The following is an 18,032-nucleotide window of genomic DNA, read 5'->3' as shown; positions in this document are numbered from 1 at the left end:
GTGTGGAGAAAAGGGAACACTCTTGCACTGCTGGTGGGAATGTGAATTGGTTCAGCCACTATGGAGAACAGTATGGAGGTTCCTTAAAAAACTACAAATAGAACTACCATATGACCCAGCAATCCCACTACTGGGCATATACCCTGAGAAAACCAAAATTCAAAAAGAGTCATGTACCAAAATGTTCATTGCAGCTCTATTTACAATAGCCCGGAGATGGAAACAACCTAAGTGCCCATCATCGGATGAATGGATAAAGAAGATATGGCACATATATACAATGGAATATTACTCAGCCATAAAAAGAAACGAAATTGAGCTATTTGTAATGAGGTGGATAGACCTAGGGTCTGTCATACAGAGTGAAGTAAGTCAGAAAGAAAAAGACACATATCGTATGTTAACACATACATACGGAATTTAAGAAAAAAAAATGTCATGAAGAACCTAGGGGTAAGGCAGGAATAAAGACGCAGACCTACTAGAGAACAGACTTGAGGTTATGGGGAGGGGGAAGAGTGAGCTGTGACAGGGCGAGAGAGAGTCATGGACATATACACACTAACAAACGTAGTAAGGTAGATAGCTAGTGGGAAGCAGCCGCATGGCACAGGGATATTGGCTCGGTGCTTTGTGACAGCCTGGAGGGGTGGGATAGGGAGGGTGGGAGGGAGGAAGACGCAAGAGGGAAGACATATGGGAACATATGTATATGTATAACTGATTCACTTTGTTATAAAGCAGAAACTAACACACCATTGTAAAGCAATTATACCCCAATAAAGATGTTAAAAAAAAAAAAAAAGAGTCATGTACCACAATGTTCATTGCAGCTCTATTTACAGTAGCCAGGACATGGAAGCAACCTAAGTGTCCATCAACAGATGAATGGATAAAGATGTGGCACATATATACAATGAAATATTACTCAGCGTTAAAAAGAAATGAAATTGAGGTGTTTGTGGTGAGGTGGATGGACCTAAAGTCTGTCATACAGAGTGAAGTCAGAAAGTATAAAACAAATACCGTATGCTAACACATATATATGGAATCTAAATAAATAAAAAATAAAGGTTCTGACGAACCTAGGGACAGGACAGGAATACAGATGCAGACGTAGAGAATGGACTTGAGGACATGAGGAGGGCGAAGGGTAAACTGGGATGAAGTGAGAGAGTGGCATGGACATATATACACTACCAAATATAAAATAGATAGCTAGTGGGAAGCAGCTGCATAGCACAGGGAGATCAGCTCAGTGCTTTTTGACCGCCTGGAGGGGTGAGATAGGTAGAATGGGAGGGAGGGAGATGCAAGAGGGAAGAGATATGGGAACATATGTATATGTATAGCTGATTCACTTTGTTATAAAGCAGAAACTAGCACACCATTGTAAAACAATTATACCCCAATAAAGATGTTTAAAAAAATGAATAAATAAACCAGTGTGAGGCTTGAGTGTTAAATCAGAATATATGTATATATATAACTGATTCATTTTGTTGTGAAGCTGAAACTAACATACCATTGTAAAGCAATTATACTCCAATAAAGATGTTAAAAAAAAAACAAAACAACAAAAAAAAAAGACTGGAATTTAATAATTAAAGATGGCTGGCATATTTCCTCAAAAGGTTAAACATACAGTTGCTGTATATCCCATCAACTCCACTTCTATGTATATAACCAAGAGAAATGGAAACATATGTCTATACAAAAACTTGTACTCAAATGCTCATAGCAGCATTATTCATAATAGTCCCAGAGTGGGAAACAACCGAAATGTTTGTCAGCTGGAGAATGGATATATATATAAAATGTGGCATATCGAGACAAGTGAATATTATTAGGCCATATAAGGAAATGAACTACTAATACATGCTACAATATGGATGAACCCTGAAAATATGCTAAGGGAAAGAAGCCAAAATTCGGAAAGTAAGATTAACCATTCATGTATCTAGGGTTGCTTCCTTTTACACAAAAAGCGATCAAAACATTTTGTAAATTATAATTCATGTAGTTTACAATTGATAAACAGTCGCTGAATGAATGAACATATGGTAACAACACTAGAAAACAGAGAGCATCTGGATTTATGCAGGATAAAGCTAAAGAAGAATGGCAAGAAAGATTGAGTGCTCAAAAGAAACCTGAAAGAAAATTTCATAGCAAATAGCTATGAAATACTTCATACACCAGGGGAAGAAAATGTAGCCATTTAAAATATATTACTCTAAGCACTAAAAATATAAATATTCAAATTATATTTTCAACCATTAACCTTTTTTCCCTACATTCTCTTCTCCACTAGTTGGGATAATGGAAATAGATCTAAACTTATGCTAATGAGATAGCATATGAATTATCTGGTTCTGTCTCTTGAATTGCATCACAAATACAAAAGCCTTCAGTCAATATGAGTAAATGTTAGAAGCGGAACTCAAGGGATTCAACTCCAGTAGATCTCTCTCCAAATTGTTGTTGAGGAAAAAGTGCTGTGTGTGAGACGAGAATACTAGGGCTGCCTCTCTCTGGGATGGTCCAGAAAGAATCCTTCAAGACTCCTTGGCTGTCCTCATAATCATTTTCATAAGCTCTGAAGGGGCCCCAAAAGTAACTTAAACAAAGAGAAAAGACATCCTGCAAAGGTTTTTTGGAGAATCTTTCCATTTGAGTTCACTGTATTGGCAGCATAGATCACAAGTGAAAACAAGTTATCTTCTTCTCTGAAGTTAGCATTACTTACATGGGCTGATCATCTATCATTCCCTTTGTTACACAATTAATAAAGTATATATTATAGAACCTGATTTCTAAACTGCTGTGTCAGGGTATCCTGATGGTAAAAGATGGTAAAAATGATGATGATGATGATGATGATGATCGTAGTGGTGGTGATGGTAACAATAGTCAATAGTTACTGAGTGCTTAATATGTGGCCACATATTGTAAAAGTATTCTAGACACGTCATTTCATGTATGCTAACAACTACTTATTAGATAAGTATTATTATTACTCACATTTTACATATGTGTAAGTAACCCAAGTAAACAACAAGTAACTCACCCAAAGCCTATCACTAGTGATCAAGTCTAGGCTGAACACAGGGAGTCTGATCCTAGAACTTGTACACAGAACAACTGGGCTGGGACTTCCCTGGTGGCACAGTGATTAAGAATCCACCTGCTAATGCAGGGGACACAGGTTCGATCCCTGGTCTGGGAAAATCCCACATGCCACGGAGCAACTAAGCCTGTGCCACAACTACTGAAGCCCGCTCACCTAGAGCCCATGCTCGGCAGAAAGAGAAGCCACTGCAATGAGATGCCCGTGCACCACAAGGAAGAGTAGCCCCTGCTCACCGCAGCTAGAGAAAGCTGGCGCGCAGCAACAAAGACCCAGTGCGGCCAAAAAAAAAAAAAGAAAAAACTGGGCTCAACTGCTTTCCAGAGAAATGACCACACTGGACAGAGTCAATTCTAGAGGAAATTATGACGATGAAGTCTTCTCTCACACTGATCCCTCTGGCCATCATGCCCATCCATCAATTTCCCTTTGTCCAAGACATGCTTTGCTGCTCTTCCATACTAAGTACCCTCTCCAGCAGCAGCAGATTTTCTCAGCTCTTCCTCCTACGGTCAAAAGTGACTGATTACCATGATTCGTGGTAAGGTAATAACGGATGATAGAAGACCAAGTGTTTGTGGCATAGTTGCCTTTCAAAATTTTTTCCAGAAATTATTGCACAGTACAAAATAATGAAAAATAGGAACACCAGACAGAGTTGCAGGACTGTCAGAGGAGGCCTTTTTGGATAGGTGAGAATTTTGGATTCCTCCACAGTGAGCTATACACAGAATAAGTCCTGTTTTCACTGTTTAGCTCTAAATCCAGTAAACCAAGAAAAATAGGCACATAAAAGCAAGGGAAGAATCACTGCTTGTCTTCTTTCTTAGGTGCTGAAATACTCAGCCATTATCAATTCTCCAACAATCTACTGAAGGACCATGACCTACACCTTTAATTCTGCCACATATATCAACCTAACTGCTTGTAATAAAGTTATGCTCTCCTTCAATTCTCAGGTTAAATGTATATTCTTTTGAAAAACTCTCCCTGAACCTTGAAGTGGTTATAGGTGCCCCTCCCGTGGCTTCCTAATGGTTCTCTATACTTTCCTTATTTTAATACTCATTACACTGTACGGTAACTACAATTGTCTATAACAGCCACTGGAATTGAGCACCACCTTCATGGATATTTAGCATTATTTGTCTCTGTGGCAGAGACTGCTAACTCTTTTTTCATACCCACATTCCCCTCTGCTCCCAGGATAAAGCTAGGCTGCATGCCCAGCCTCCTGTGCAGTTAGGAATGATCATGTGACTCAGTTCTATCTAACAGAATGCGAATAGAAGTGATAAGAGCCACTATCAGTCCACCTAATCCTTCTATGCAGTACACTATTTTATACTGCCTTCTAGGTGACTGGGAAGGAAATGACCCCATGATGAATTTTGAAGCCAAAAGTTAAAATGGCAAAATCACTGGCAGCTTAAGTTTCTAAACAGTTTTTTGAAGCAGACCTCCTCACTTACCTAGAATCACTTTGGACCTTCACCTGAGAAAGAAATCAGCTTCTTCCTTTTAAATCTTTTTTTGTTTTTTGCGTGGGAGTGTCTATCTTTTTATACCATCAGTTACAGCATCTTTTTGTTTCTTAGAATCTAGCATAATAACTACAGGTACACTCAAAATCTATAAATATGTGTTGAAAATAATGAAATGAATGAATGATTAGGGTGAACATCTCAAGAAATAAACTCTTTTTGTCAAACCAATATTATAAAAGTAGCTAACATTTATTTTATGCTTACTATATGCTACTGCTTTCTAAGATTCGTTCCATAAATTATCTCATTTAAACCTCTTAATGTTATGAGGTAGGTGCTACTATTATCCCATTGCACAGATTAGTAAATTGAAGCTTAAACCAGCTTAATCACTACCTAGTATATCATAGTTATTTGGTAGATGAATCAAGATTCAAACCAAACAATGTAACTCAAAAGCCTGTTTTAACCACACTGAAATAAATAAATGCCATGCCTAGGTGACTTCCATAAGCAATAAAAAATTATTCAACAAATAGCAGAATTAAATATTTTATATTAATAACACTATCTTTTGATATAATTTCTAGGAAAGAGCTAAGAGTTCCTAAAAATTTATGATGACACACAATACCTTCTTATGTGTCTTTTTAAATGGCAAAAGACTTAGATGCTACATAGAAAGTCAGTTATAGATTTGAAGCTGAAATTCAAGTTTCAAGGTTTTTAGTATTATTATTATTTTTTGGCTGTGCCATGCAGCATGCGGGATCCCTGACCAAGGATCGAATCCTTGCCCGCTGCATTGGAAGCACAGAATCTTAACCACTGGACCACCAGGGAAGTCCCTCCAGTATTATTTTAAACACGCAATCGGGGTTTTGGCTGCTTCTGGCTCATATACTTTATATTTTAAAATAAATATTTATTTATTTATTTTTGCTGCGCTGGGTCTTAGTTGTGGCATGCAGGATCTTCATTGCAGCATGAGGGATCCTTAGTTGCGACAAGGGATCCTTTTTAGTTGCAGCATGCATACTTCTTAGTTGCGGCATGTGCACTTCTCAGTTGAGGCATGTGAACTCTTAGTTGCGGCATGCATGTGGGATCTAGTTCCCCAAACAGGGATCGAACCCGAGCCACCTGCATTGGGAGCATAGAGTCTTACCCACTGGACCATCAGGGAAGTCCCCTGGCTCATATACTTTAACAGAGAACAGCAATTGCCTTAGAGATCTCTAGATTTCGTTAACTCACAAGTTTCATTAAATATATAAAATTAGAGCTTACTCTTAAATCGGTAATCAATTTTTGCACATTTAGAGGTCAGACCTCAGGTTATAATTCACTGAAAATCACTTTGTTCTCTAAGTTAATAAAATCCATTGTGATCTAATACAGTGTCATCCTCATCATGTCCAGAAAAACTCTCCCCACACAAGTGGATCAATATCTGTTGTAGAAAGTCTAGACTAGATTAATTGGGTTAGTGCCTATTTGGATTTTAGTCATTTTATCAGGAGTGCCAGACTGGCTTCTAAAAATGAATGCTTTCCAGTGTCAAGTTCTAGTACCCAGGATATGTCAGAGACATTCACTAGTATGGCCATACTTGAGAATTGGTTATTATTTAAGTAATAATATACTTCAGGATAGAAATAAAACAAATGGTTCCAAAAAAGTACTAGGAATTTATCACTAAATTCATTTAACAAAATCTATGTAACTGTCTTACTTTTAGGATAGCTATAATAATCATACTTTATAACTCAGCTGCTTACCCCATGTTATAATATCTGTAACTAAAGCCACAGTCATTTGTCATGATTATTAATGAAAAATAGGCAAACAATATTGTCACAAACTTAGTTTAAATCTGTTTTAAAACATTTTTCATAGCTACCCAAAAGTCCTAGGAGTATGCAGGTAGATGGAAGACTTTTTTAAAAATAAATTCTTCCGTACAGTATAATTTTAAACTTTTTTCTGTATGTAAATAGAGCTTTATTTTAAAGATTAAAATAGAAAAAATATTAAACAAAAAGTGAAAAAATACAGTACTATAGGATGTTTACAGTAGTGTTCTATGAGTAACAGAAATAAAGGATGCATTAGTGTATGTTCAAAATTGGCTACATACATCACTTTTCCGTGTTTGTTTTTTCAGAAACAACAAAAATCAACTTTATTTTTAAATCTGTTCTAAATAAAATCTGTATCCATGTAATTGCAAACACTGTAGAAAATGGTTTCTGGAGAGGGTTTCAGCCTAGATGAACTAAAGTTTCATTTTTAAAAGTATAGGATACTAAAGATTTTAGTTTGATGTATATTAAATATAAAGCAGTTATATTTTGAGATAGACCTCCAATATATGGCCAGGAGAACCCTGGCTACAGGCTGGAAAGTCTTGTTTACAAACCAGGTACTGTCCCCAGAGAAAGGAGAATTTGAATTTGCAATTTGAATAAGAATACGAAACATCAATATTAGGTTCAAATAGTTAAGTTTAAAATGCACTAAATCACATATATTAGGTTCTAGTAGACATGAAGATAGACAGTACAGATGGAAGAAAAACTTAACTGAGAAAATTATATTTATTAACATAGGTTTTCAACATATTAGGTATTATGGATTGAATTGGGCCGCCCCCCCCATTCACATTAAAGACCTAACCCCCACTGTGACTGTATTTGGGGCCTTTAACGTTAAATGATGCCATAATGATGGGGCTATCTGATAGGATTCATGTCCTTTTAAGAAGAGACACCAGGGCTCTCTCACTCTCCTGTGTACAAAGTAAAGGCCATGTGAGGACACAGATGGAAGGCAGTTGTCTATGAGCCAGGAAGAGAAGCTTCACCTGAAACCAACTCTGGAAGCATCTTGATCTTGGATTTCCAGCCTCTAGAACTCTGAGAAAATTAATTTCTGTTGTTTAAGCGTCCCTGTCTATGGTATTCTATCACGGCAGCCAGAGGAGACATCAGGAAACAGCCATCATTATTCCTTTCTAACAGGGTAGTGTGGTTTTGCATCTTGAGTAGCTCAGGTGTTTTGGAAAGAGCTTCCCATTACCTACCTGAGAATCCAGCCTCTTTGTGTGACATACACATCCATTTTTGCTGTGGCCCCACCAATCTCTCTAAGCCCATTTCTTGTCATTTTGCTGCCCTCACAATATGGAGCTATTTATAGATATCTATTCTACAACTCCATATCTTTCCTCTGCTCTGAATTCCTTTCCCCAATTTATGTAACTGGAAAATTCCCACCAACCTTCAGCACCCCAGGTAAGGGTCACCTCTTGCTTTGCACAGCCTCCCCCAACTCCTCTAGCCAGTCACCACTCACTCCCTGGCACTAATTGTATCTGTGTTTTCTGAGCACTCAGTGTTTACATGGAATCCTGTCACAATTATTATTTTGTTTACATGTTTCTCCCAACAGATGTGCAGTTTTTAATAACAAGGATAATGATGGAGTTTATTCTCTTTATTGAGTGGAGAAACTCAGAGAAAGTTTCACTAAAATAAATTGAGAGCCTCTTTCTAGGACAGGAGGGACACACATTTCAAGGGTTTTAATCCTTTCATTTTAGAAATGCTATTAAGAGAGAGGAAAACCAATCCAGATTAAGTTTATTGAACATTTTCAGCTGGTTAGGAATGCTTAGAAGAGTGAAGTTTTTTTTCATTTCATTAGTGATGTTTCCTCCAGTATTATTGAAATAGCCCTCATCAAAATATATGAAGGTCAAGGGCATTCTTATGCTTGAAAGTGCCAATACTGAAAACAGTACTTCTGACTGGAAGCAAATCTAAAAAATAGATGAGGATATGTGAGCAGGCAAAAGCCTAAACTGAAGGAACACTGGATCAGGAGCAAGGAAATCTGATTTTTCAGTTCATCATCTGCTACTCATTAACAGTATCCCTTGGTTGATACACACACACACACACACACACACACACACACACACACGCACCCTTTATCTATAAAATGAGGGGTTTTATAACAACTAAATTTTTTCCCGTTTTAACATTTTTCAGGATATTCAATTGTTCTTCATCGAATTCTTAGGATTACTCTATATCACTACAGGATTTATTTAATGTAATTTAAACTTCATTATTTTAAATACACGTTATGATTTTGATACATGAAGCTGAGGATAGTCAGTACTAGTGACAGCACATGGTCCTGGCCCAACCCTGCTTGGCTAGAGATATATTTTACTGAATCACTCACCAACTCGTCCAAAAATGTTCTGCAGCACTTACAATGTGTCAGGCATCTATGCTCACTTAAAGAACTCACTTTAAAGTAAGAAATTAATCCATTCATGGGCAAATACATGGTCCTTTCAAATTCCAAAATGTCCTCTGATATAGGAATTGCTAGATCTTCATCTGATTCCGTGCTCACATGTCTAAACATCAGTGTAAAAGATTAAAATTTAAAAGTATTATGTCAAAATTCCTGGTGCTTGTACTGTCATAAAAGATGATCCAAAAAAAGAATAATAATTCAAAGTTATTCACCCCAAACTATTACTGCTTTATTAACAGCAAATCTTTAACAAGTAATAAGTAGAAGAAAAATTAAGAAACCTTTTTTGGAGGGGGGGAATGATTGTAGTCTATGTTTGGTTTGTATAAGAATTAGTATTTTCTTGTCAATATAACTATTTTGTTAATTTCAGTCATTATAAGTCTACAAATACTAGTAACTAATACTAATATCAAAATATTATTTATCTTAGAAATATTATGAATGAAAGTAATTTTCACTTTGAGGCAGAGTTTCATTTGAATTAATCAGAAGTTTTTGCATCTTCTTATTTATATTTCCAACTTTTTGTCAAAATAACTACATTGCACTGAATACTATTTGTGACTGTAGACCTTCTAAGAAATTCCACAGAGGACAGTAGCCAAGACAATTTGATAATATCCTCTTTTAACAGTTTAGAGGGGTCATGTGCATATTCTCTGACATCTGCAATTTCTCAGATTTTAGAAATTTTGAGCTCGAACTTGACCCATTGTATCCTATCTTCATTACTAGAAGGTACACTGAGCTCACCAAAGAGTCAAAATGTTTGTTCAGTTTCCTTTCAATTCTCTAGCCACTCAGCCCCTGAAACCTCTGTTTTCTCCCCTAATCTCTTGTTTAGGTTCTAGATGAGACCTAATTGATCATTTGATTTGTACCCATTCTGTTTAACAACCCAGTCCACCCAAACCACGCCAGAACAAGAGTTCATAGGATAAAATATTGAAAATTACTCATACTTCTGTTTTATTGAACACGGTCCTCCATATCACAGTTTCCATACTGGATCCCCCACGTTCTACATTTTTTCACATTAACCTCAGTTTGGTAAAAATGATTTTATGTTCAGGATAATACCTACTGTGAGTACTACATAGTTTAAAACAAGGTACAAGAAAAGAACCCTAGAGTAAGAGTTAAGAAACAAAAGACTTTACTCCTTTGCCTCTGATCTCTATATGATGGGGGTCATGTTGCTTCATGTCACTAAGACACAATTTCTTCATCTTTAATGATAACCCCCATATTCTTCACTGATTTGCTGCAATGAAAACAATAGCAGGTATGGAAATGCACTGTAATTCTCATGCTATCAATATGGGATACTTTTATTGATTTATGAGATCTTTGGCTGAGGCTATATGAACTTGGACCTAACTAGAGGCAAAATATGGCACCCCTGTCTAACTTTGGGTAATATGCATTACACCTAAACATTGATTTCGTCATACTTAAGTGAGGATAATCCTACCTCACAGGATTATTGTAAGCATTTCATAACATATATATATATATATAAATTCTTAGTCTAATGCTTGGCCCTGGTAAAAATATGCTAAAAAAAATAGCAATTTCAAAAAATGAGTAGTTTGTAAATTCATTGCTATCTTTATGTAATTCAATTATACTAATTAGAACTTTGTTAAATTATAATGTCTGAGGAATTTAAAATACTAAAGCAGAGGCTTGATCCAAATTCCTAATTAAATTCTTACATTTTAATACAAGGCAAATAGCCTCAAGAACATACTGTTAGGGATGTTTATGTAAACTGATCTAAAACATTTTTTCTCTTATTTATATATTTTATAGATGTAGATGAAGGAAGAACACAGAAGTGATACCTCAGTTCCCATCTCCTTTCATTAATTGATAAGCAATGATCATAGCTAAGAAAGCTTGTTGTACCTACAGGGAATGATGGAGATTTTTCCTTTCTCTAATTGCAACCCAGAGATTTGTGGCTGAGAAAATAATTGTTTCCTTTATTTAAAAGACCAGTAAGAAACAGTAAATAAAAGACCAGTAAGAAACCACAAAGAAACATAGAAACTATTCCCAGGGGACTATACTGTGTATGCTGGTTGGATGTATCAACATTGTCTGGTTTAGCACTACATCCATATTTTATGTGAGTTAGAGTGGAGGGAAGCCCCCAGAGAGTTGATACTGAAGGTGTCTCAGAAATTACTTAAAATTGCATTTACAGTTTTCCTTCAAATCTTTCAACTTACTTCTGAGAAAAAGAGAGATGTTTTGGCTATAGAATATATCTTCTAGCAGATGTCCATTACCATTTCCACGTGAAGTAAGTTTGCCTGAGGGACTCAGACACTCTGTTACAGCTTCGTAAAAGTTAAAATTAATATTCGACAAGTGTAATTTGTTTCTTGGCCTCAATTATCAAATTCATCATCTTGAACCAAAGTAAACAATGAGAAAGAGTGTGAAAGATGCCAACGAAATGAAGGAGACCAGGGAGATTGGGTTGACCTCAGTCTCCATCAGTTTCTAGCAAACCCTCTACTTCTTAGACTACTAAGCACCACAATGCTTTAATTTTCTCCTACTTACCAAGGGCTTGGTTTCATCTTCGTCTTTGAAATAATAGAGTTGATCTCCTTTGAGCACAAACCAACGGGTATGCCAAGTCTTGACAAAGCCTCCCTGCTTCCTCAGCCACCCACACTTCATGGCATTGTTCCGCCCTTGGCCTTGTTGGGGGTTCTCCATGGAGTCATTGCTCTCCTCCATTACCAAGCTGATGGACTTTCCTATTTAGCAAACAGACAACAACAACAAAAATAAGGTGCTCTGATATATTCAATTCCCTCTTAAATTACCCCTGTCCCTTAAAAAACAAAAGCTGGAGGTAGGGTGAAAAATGTAAATTAACTCACATACCAAATTTCTAGAAGCAAACCACAAACCTGACAACAATATTCCTGGAGAAAACTTGGACAGAGTTCCTTGCGTCTTCCCACTCAGCTGTGAGATAATATACCTTTTTTCCTAAGTAGACTTAAAGAATGGGAAAGTTCTAGAGATAATGGGTTAAGAAGTAATTTGGGGAAGGCAGCTATGCTCACCACTACACCACCAACGCAAGAGGCAATTTCTGAAGACAAACTAAAACCACCAACAAAAACATAACTCTCATGAAAATGGGCCTCTGTGTCTGGTGTGTACTGATTGGGACCTGTTTGTGCAGGCCTGTGATTATTTGAGCAAACTTAGCCTGACACATGTTACAGTTTAAAGGGACTATTTTAAAAACCTCAGTGGAAGACATTTGTTTTACATATGTAAAAATTTCTCAAGATGTCTCTGCTCCCCTTTCCCCCAAAGTATCCCCTTGAGAGTTTCTTTGGCTGGTTAAGAATTAGTGCAGCTGAAAAAGCTTAAGAAAAAAAAAAAAAAAGAAAAGAAAAAAGTCCCGCCAGTGAGTCTCTTTCAAACTTCAGGGGTGAGTGGTGTGTTCCAGTCAACTGCATGATGAAGAAAATTTCAAGGTTATTGTGAAGGAATATAAGGTCATACACACTGTCCATAGCAAGCAAATTAATTTATCATAGAGGAAATATTAATCTACAGGTGAGAGGCTAAAACACCACAGTAAGAAGGTGGCTTTTGGGAGAGCCAGGGACAAGTGTTTAAGAACAAAAGACATTTTCCTGTCCTGAAGGCTTCCTGCAGGTTCTTGCCAATGTTTATTCCTAAGCACTTTTTCAGAAAGTGAAAACTACACTCTTACCCTTGTATCTTTCATGAGGATATAAGGATACAGATTATTAATAAAACATAGATTACTCCTGTTCTGGTATATTCATGCACAAAGCTTTTATTTTTTCAGCAAGATTCCAGAAAACAAGCTGTCTTTCTATCTAGTCTTTATTTTCACTACTAATTTTTCAATTAATTTATGTGTACACAATCCTAGTTATAAATTCCATGAAGTTTCGACTGTCAGCCCTTGGCTGTTACGTTTCTTCCTTGAAGGTACAGGGTTAAACCTTGGACTTCTGGTTTCTTTGAATTTAGTCCTGCCCTTCCACTTACAGGGAAGAAGCAGAGCTAAATATTTCTTATTTTGACCATTTCAACCATCCTCTCAGGAGTTTTGCCGCTTCCATTGGCATGCATTCTAATCTAGCTCCATCCTTGCTTTTATCGTCACCTCTTCAACCTACTTTTAATCTTCAGGTAGGTCACTTGACTGCCATCTATCTCATTCAATGTCCACTTTTTCCTTTCTTATCCTGAAACATCCTTCTGATGAACAGGCCCTCATCTCTACAAAACATCTTGAAACTTCCTTCTCTTCATAGGGCATTCCTATGGCAATCACCGCTCACTGCAGGAAACAGTCTCCCATCGTGTGTGTGCATGTGTGTGATGAGACTGGATCATGCCTGATGCTTCAAGATTTTTATGCCCTTAGGGCAGGAATTTTCATCTCTTTTCTTTCACAGTACTTGACCTAGGATAAAGAGCCAAGTAAATCTCACTTTAAATGAATAATAAATGCTGTATCATAATTTAGATAATAAGTATGCTTACCTAGACCACTCTAAATAATATTTTTTGGTTTCCTGGTGTTTAAATTGTTCACATCTACAAAACTTGTTATCTCATCATTACCTATTTATTCTTTAACCAAATATATTAACTTATAAAATTGAATAAGCTCTTAAAAAATCCAACATACATCCACTTGCACACACACAAATCTAGAATTCATTGCACAACAACAAATTTTTTCTTTGCAGCCCTTCTTTTTTCCCTTCTCATATTAATTCTTTCCATTAAATTTGAAAAATCTCCTCTAAAAGGTTTCAAGGTAAATATCAACCTACCATCAATAATATAAAAAATACAAGTGTCCAATTCCACATTTGTCTACTATCAACCCTTAGTAAAAAAATGTGTGCACATTTGAACATGGTTTATGATTCTTCTTGCATGTGTTGTTTATAAGCCTAATGAAACCAATGACAGCATCACTTACTGAACTGCTGGCTATAATGCCCATATTTTCATGACTTCAGAATGCAACAGAAAGTGTTTTAATAGTACTAATTGTAACAATTCATTAAAACAGAAATGAAAAGAGATTGTATGATATCCCTAAGGGAAAATAATACCACAATTTTTGCTGGTTGAGTAAAGTTAAGTTTTACTAAGATAACCATAATTTTTATAGAGGAGTCTTGATATTTCTTCAAAAATCAAATGCTTCAAATTCTACCCTTCATCTTTAAAATAAGGATGTTGGACTGGATGATTTCCAACTATGGTCCCTTCTTGCACCCTGAAATCTACCATCTCTGTAATTCCATAAGCATAAGGACACCAGATATCCTCAACACTTAGTACAATATCTGGCATATGGTGAAGCTCAATCAATGTTTGATGAATTAATAAATTTTGCAATAGGTTTGGTGCTAGATATCTAAAAGTGAACATGATCTCCATCTGAAACCTGATCTTGCCCAACACCCAATCTTAGTAAAGGCTACCATGATATGACCAGTTGGAAAAAAGAAAAAGTGATCACTTTAGATTCCTGATTCCTCCTCACCCTGAATATCAAATGTACCTATAAATTCAGAAGATGCCTCCAAAAAATATTTCAAATCTATCCAGTTGATTCCATCTCCATCACCAGTCTATTACCCAAGCCACCATTGTCTTTGACTGGATGATTCTGATGGCCCTCCAACTGGTCTCATTGCTTCCATTTTTAACCACAAACACAATGAAACATGCTCACACATGTTTCATTCTCCACAAAATAACCAAAGTAAGCTTTAAAAAATTAAATCAGATAATGATTCTCTACTCTTAAATTTTTGATTGGTTTCCATTGTACTTATTTTAAAATCTAGAGTCTTAACCATGGCATACAAGGTTCTGAATCATCTGACACCCATTTACTGATCTAATCTAATCTCATACCATCACCTCCTCATTTCCCCGCATGCCACACACACACACACACACACACACACACACACACACTTAAAAGCTCTGATGCAGCAACACCAGGTTACTTTCAGTTCTGGAAACACCCAAGCTCCTTTATGCCTGGAGTTTTTTTTTTTTTATTTTTTATTTTTTTATTATTATTTTTTAACATCTTTATTGGGGTATAATTGCTTTACAATGGTGTGTTAGTTTCTGCCCCATAACAAATTGAATCAGTTATACATATACATATATTCCCATATCTCTTCCCTCTGGCATCTCCCTCCCTCCCACCCTCCCTATCCCACCCCTCCAATGCCTGGAGTTTTGATGCTTGCTGATCTCTGCCTAGGCTGCTCTGCCTCATGCTCTTTACATGGCCCACCTCTTCTCATCCTTTAAGTCTCAGCCTAAAACCTACTACCTCCAACCACCATTACGAATCACCTAGTGAATTAGTTCCCCTCTTGTTATTCTCTATCACTGAATTCTGTCCTCTGTCTTCCTGACACTTCTCTAAATTGCTGTTTCTTTAGCTGTTTATTGCTGATCACCCCTGCAGGATCCCACACACTTCAACAGGTCAAGAACTTGCTTCTCCTCACTGCAGTATATCCAGTGCTTATTTTGCACTCAGCAAGCAATTGTTGAATCAAGGAATGAAGCTATGTAACAATCACAATAGAATTCCTACAAAGAATATTTTGGAAAGTTGTGAATTTCCATTTAATGCCTTAAAGAAGATGGTCTACCTTAAGAACTTGATTTTTTTTCCTCCTTTGACACAGAACACTTCAATTAACATGAAAATTGTTCTTAAACACAATGTTAAAATCACAAAATTTAAGTGAACCTGAAATTGCCCTTTCTGAAGAAATTCAAAACTGCACCTCTTAGCTTTGGCAGGAAATACATGTAATCAATTCTGGTTTTGCTTGAAGGAAAGTATGGTTCGCTCACTCAGATTCTCAGAGAATGTTTTAACTGAATCTCCACTGGGAAAGTACTTTCCTGTGGTCAGGCCGTGGCAGCTGGGTTGTATATGAGATGCCAGTAGGACCATCGACCTCAGTGTTTAGCAAAGCAACAAAACAGTAACATAAATAAATGGTTACTCTAAACTAAAACAAAAGCAGAATTCAGTTAACTTGTGTATTCACAGCCTTAATGATAGCTACTGTATTATGCCGGAGCTCAAAACGGTCCCGTCATTTGATGGGCTAACAGATTTAAATTATTTTCCAGGGATGGAAACTGGTTTGCACATCTACTCGTATAGTACTTTTTTGCAACCAGATGAGCTAGGAACGCATGCTGCGAGTATTACATGGTGCGATCAGAAATGAAATTCCTGCTCTTAACAGAATTTTCTAGAAGTCCAACAGCCACACGCATAGGTATTATTTGTAACTTTGTTTCAACAAAGAACCTATAAACAGGCACATAAACAAAGATGTATCTAAATAGAATGCCATATGCTATAGAGCTGCAATATGTTCGAATTTACCTACAAGATGACAATGTTCAGCAAACACAAGAGAACGGCAAAGGAGGAGGAAGCTACAGGGAAAGAGGAGGAGAGAGAACAACTTAAACCACGTTCCACCACAATGCCTCCTTAACACTCAATGAACATGTGCTCCCACATATGTGGGACCAGCGGGAGGTGCATTTTTACAGCCAGCATCAGCTCCCTCAGCTCTGGTGGGGAGAGTATCGCACCGTACACACATGATCCCAGAGCTTCAGAGTACACATGATTTCATACCACATGGCTGCTCAACACAAATAAACTACTCCAGTTGTTTAAAGAACAGTGATCTGTTCTGTTGCTAGGAGAGAAAACAAATATAAAACTGGCAGAGTTGGTAAAATACTGCAATTTGTGAGCAATTTGTATAACTATCAAGGGTCATTTTTTTCACATCCAATTGTCACCTTTTGTGTTGACGGTGGAGCCTAACTCCTTTGTAAAATGAATGTGATTGCACTGTACATGATGTATAACTACAGAGGGCCAATATTTATCTGAATTCTAACACTTTTCTTATTAAAAAACAACTGTTCTGTATCTGTTGCTAACATGCTGGTTTGACAAGCAGTAGTACATTTTATTGAGCTGTATGCCTAAATGCTAGCATATAGCCTTTCTATAGGTAATGGTTCACACCACAAAAACACACACAGGGAATTATATAGTATGTGTGCATATGTGTATGTATTCATTCATATGTGTGAATGCAAGTGTGTATACACATATATGCATACATGTGTATATGAACATGCATGTGTGTGTGTATGTGGGTATATACACATTGTGTGTGTCTTCTTCCTAGAGAAGAAAACCCTTAAAGGCAACATATTTGTTAAGATTCTTTTCTCATTTTTTAAAATACTAAGTTCCACGCCACTGGCAGACATGTAAGGATATTCCTGCTGATCTGACATTCTTTGATGAAGCAAAGAACATAAAAGAGCTTTCCATACGAGGTTCACTGAACAAACTGGTTGTGGTATACTACTGTCAACCTATGAAGTTATATTTTTATTTTTATTATTTACCAGAACATTTCTTTAATAACTGCAATTATTTACCTGATTAGAACTTAAAACTCTTTTAAAATTCTAAATATTTAAATAATTTCAGGCCTGATTTCTCTCTCTCTCTCTTTCCCCAAGCAGGCACTAAGGAAAGGCCATATGAACACACAGCAAGAAGGTGACCATCTGCAAGCCAGGAAGAAAGCTTTACCAGAACGTGGCTAGTACCTTGATCTCAGAGTTCCAGCCTCCAGAACTGTGAGAAAATAAATTTCTGTTGTTTCAGCCATCCAGTCTACGATATTTTTTTATGGCAGCCAGAGCAGACTAAGACAATGTACGTTTACAAAATGTGTGCACAAAAATATTTAAAGAATTACATTTTAGTAGCCTAAGTAACCTCTAACTAAAGAAAACTGATGAGTGAAAAACAGTGCACTTTCTGTACCTCACACTATACCACACCACCTCTCCACTGGAAGAATGAATCAAACTGTGATACCTACAAGGGAATCAGCACTCTAGATCCCATATTGCAGTGGATCTAGTGGAGATTGTTTTAGCTC

At 36.7% G+C, this 18,032-nt stretch overlaps 1 protein-coding gene across 5 annotated transcripts in view; it reads right to left on the bottom strand.

Moving 5' to 3' along the window:
- Positions 1-18,032, bottom strand: part of ARHGAP24 (Rho GTPase activating protein 24) — a 783,348-nt gene that overhangs the window by 415,575 nt on the left and 349,741 nt on the right. For all 5 annotated transcript variants that reach the window (XM_082838944.1, XM_082838945.1, XM_082838941.1 and 2 more), the window contains one exon: positions 11,533-11,732. In XM_082838944.1, coding sequence (XP_082695070.1) covers positions 11,533-11,712 — 180 coding nt within the window. In that variant the 5' untranslated portion in view covers positions 11,713-11,732. The remainder of the gene's footprint in view (positions 1-11,532; positions 11,733-18,032) is intronic.

Source organism: Leucopleurus acutus (assembly GCF_964270905.1).
Source record: "Leucopleurus acutus genome assembly, chromosome: 4".
Taxonomy (NCBI): Eukaryota; Metazoa; Chordata; class Mammalia; order Artiodactyla; family Delphinidae; genus Leucopleurus; species Leucopleurus acutus.
The sequence above is the reverse complement of the archived record's forward strand: the minus strand, read 5'-3'. Positions and strand labels throughout refer to the sequence as shown.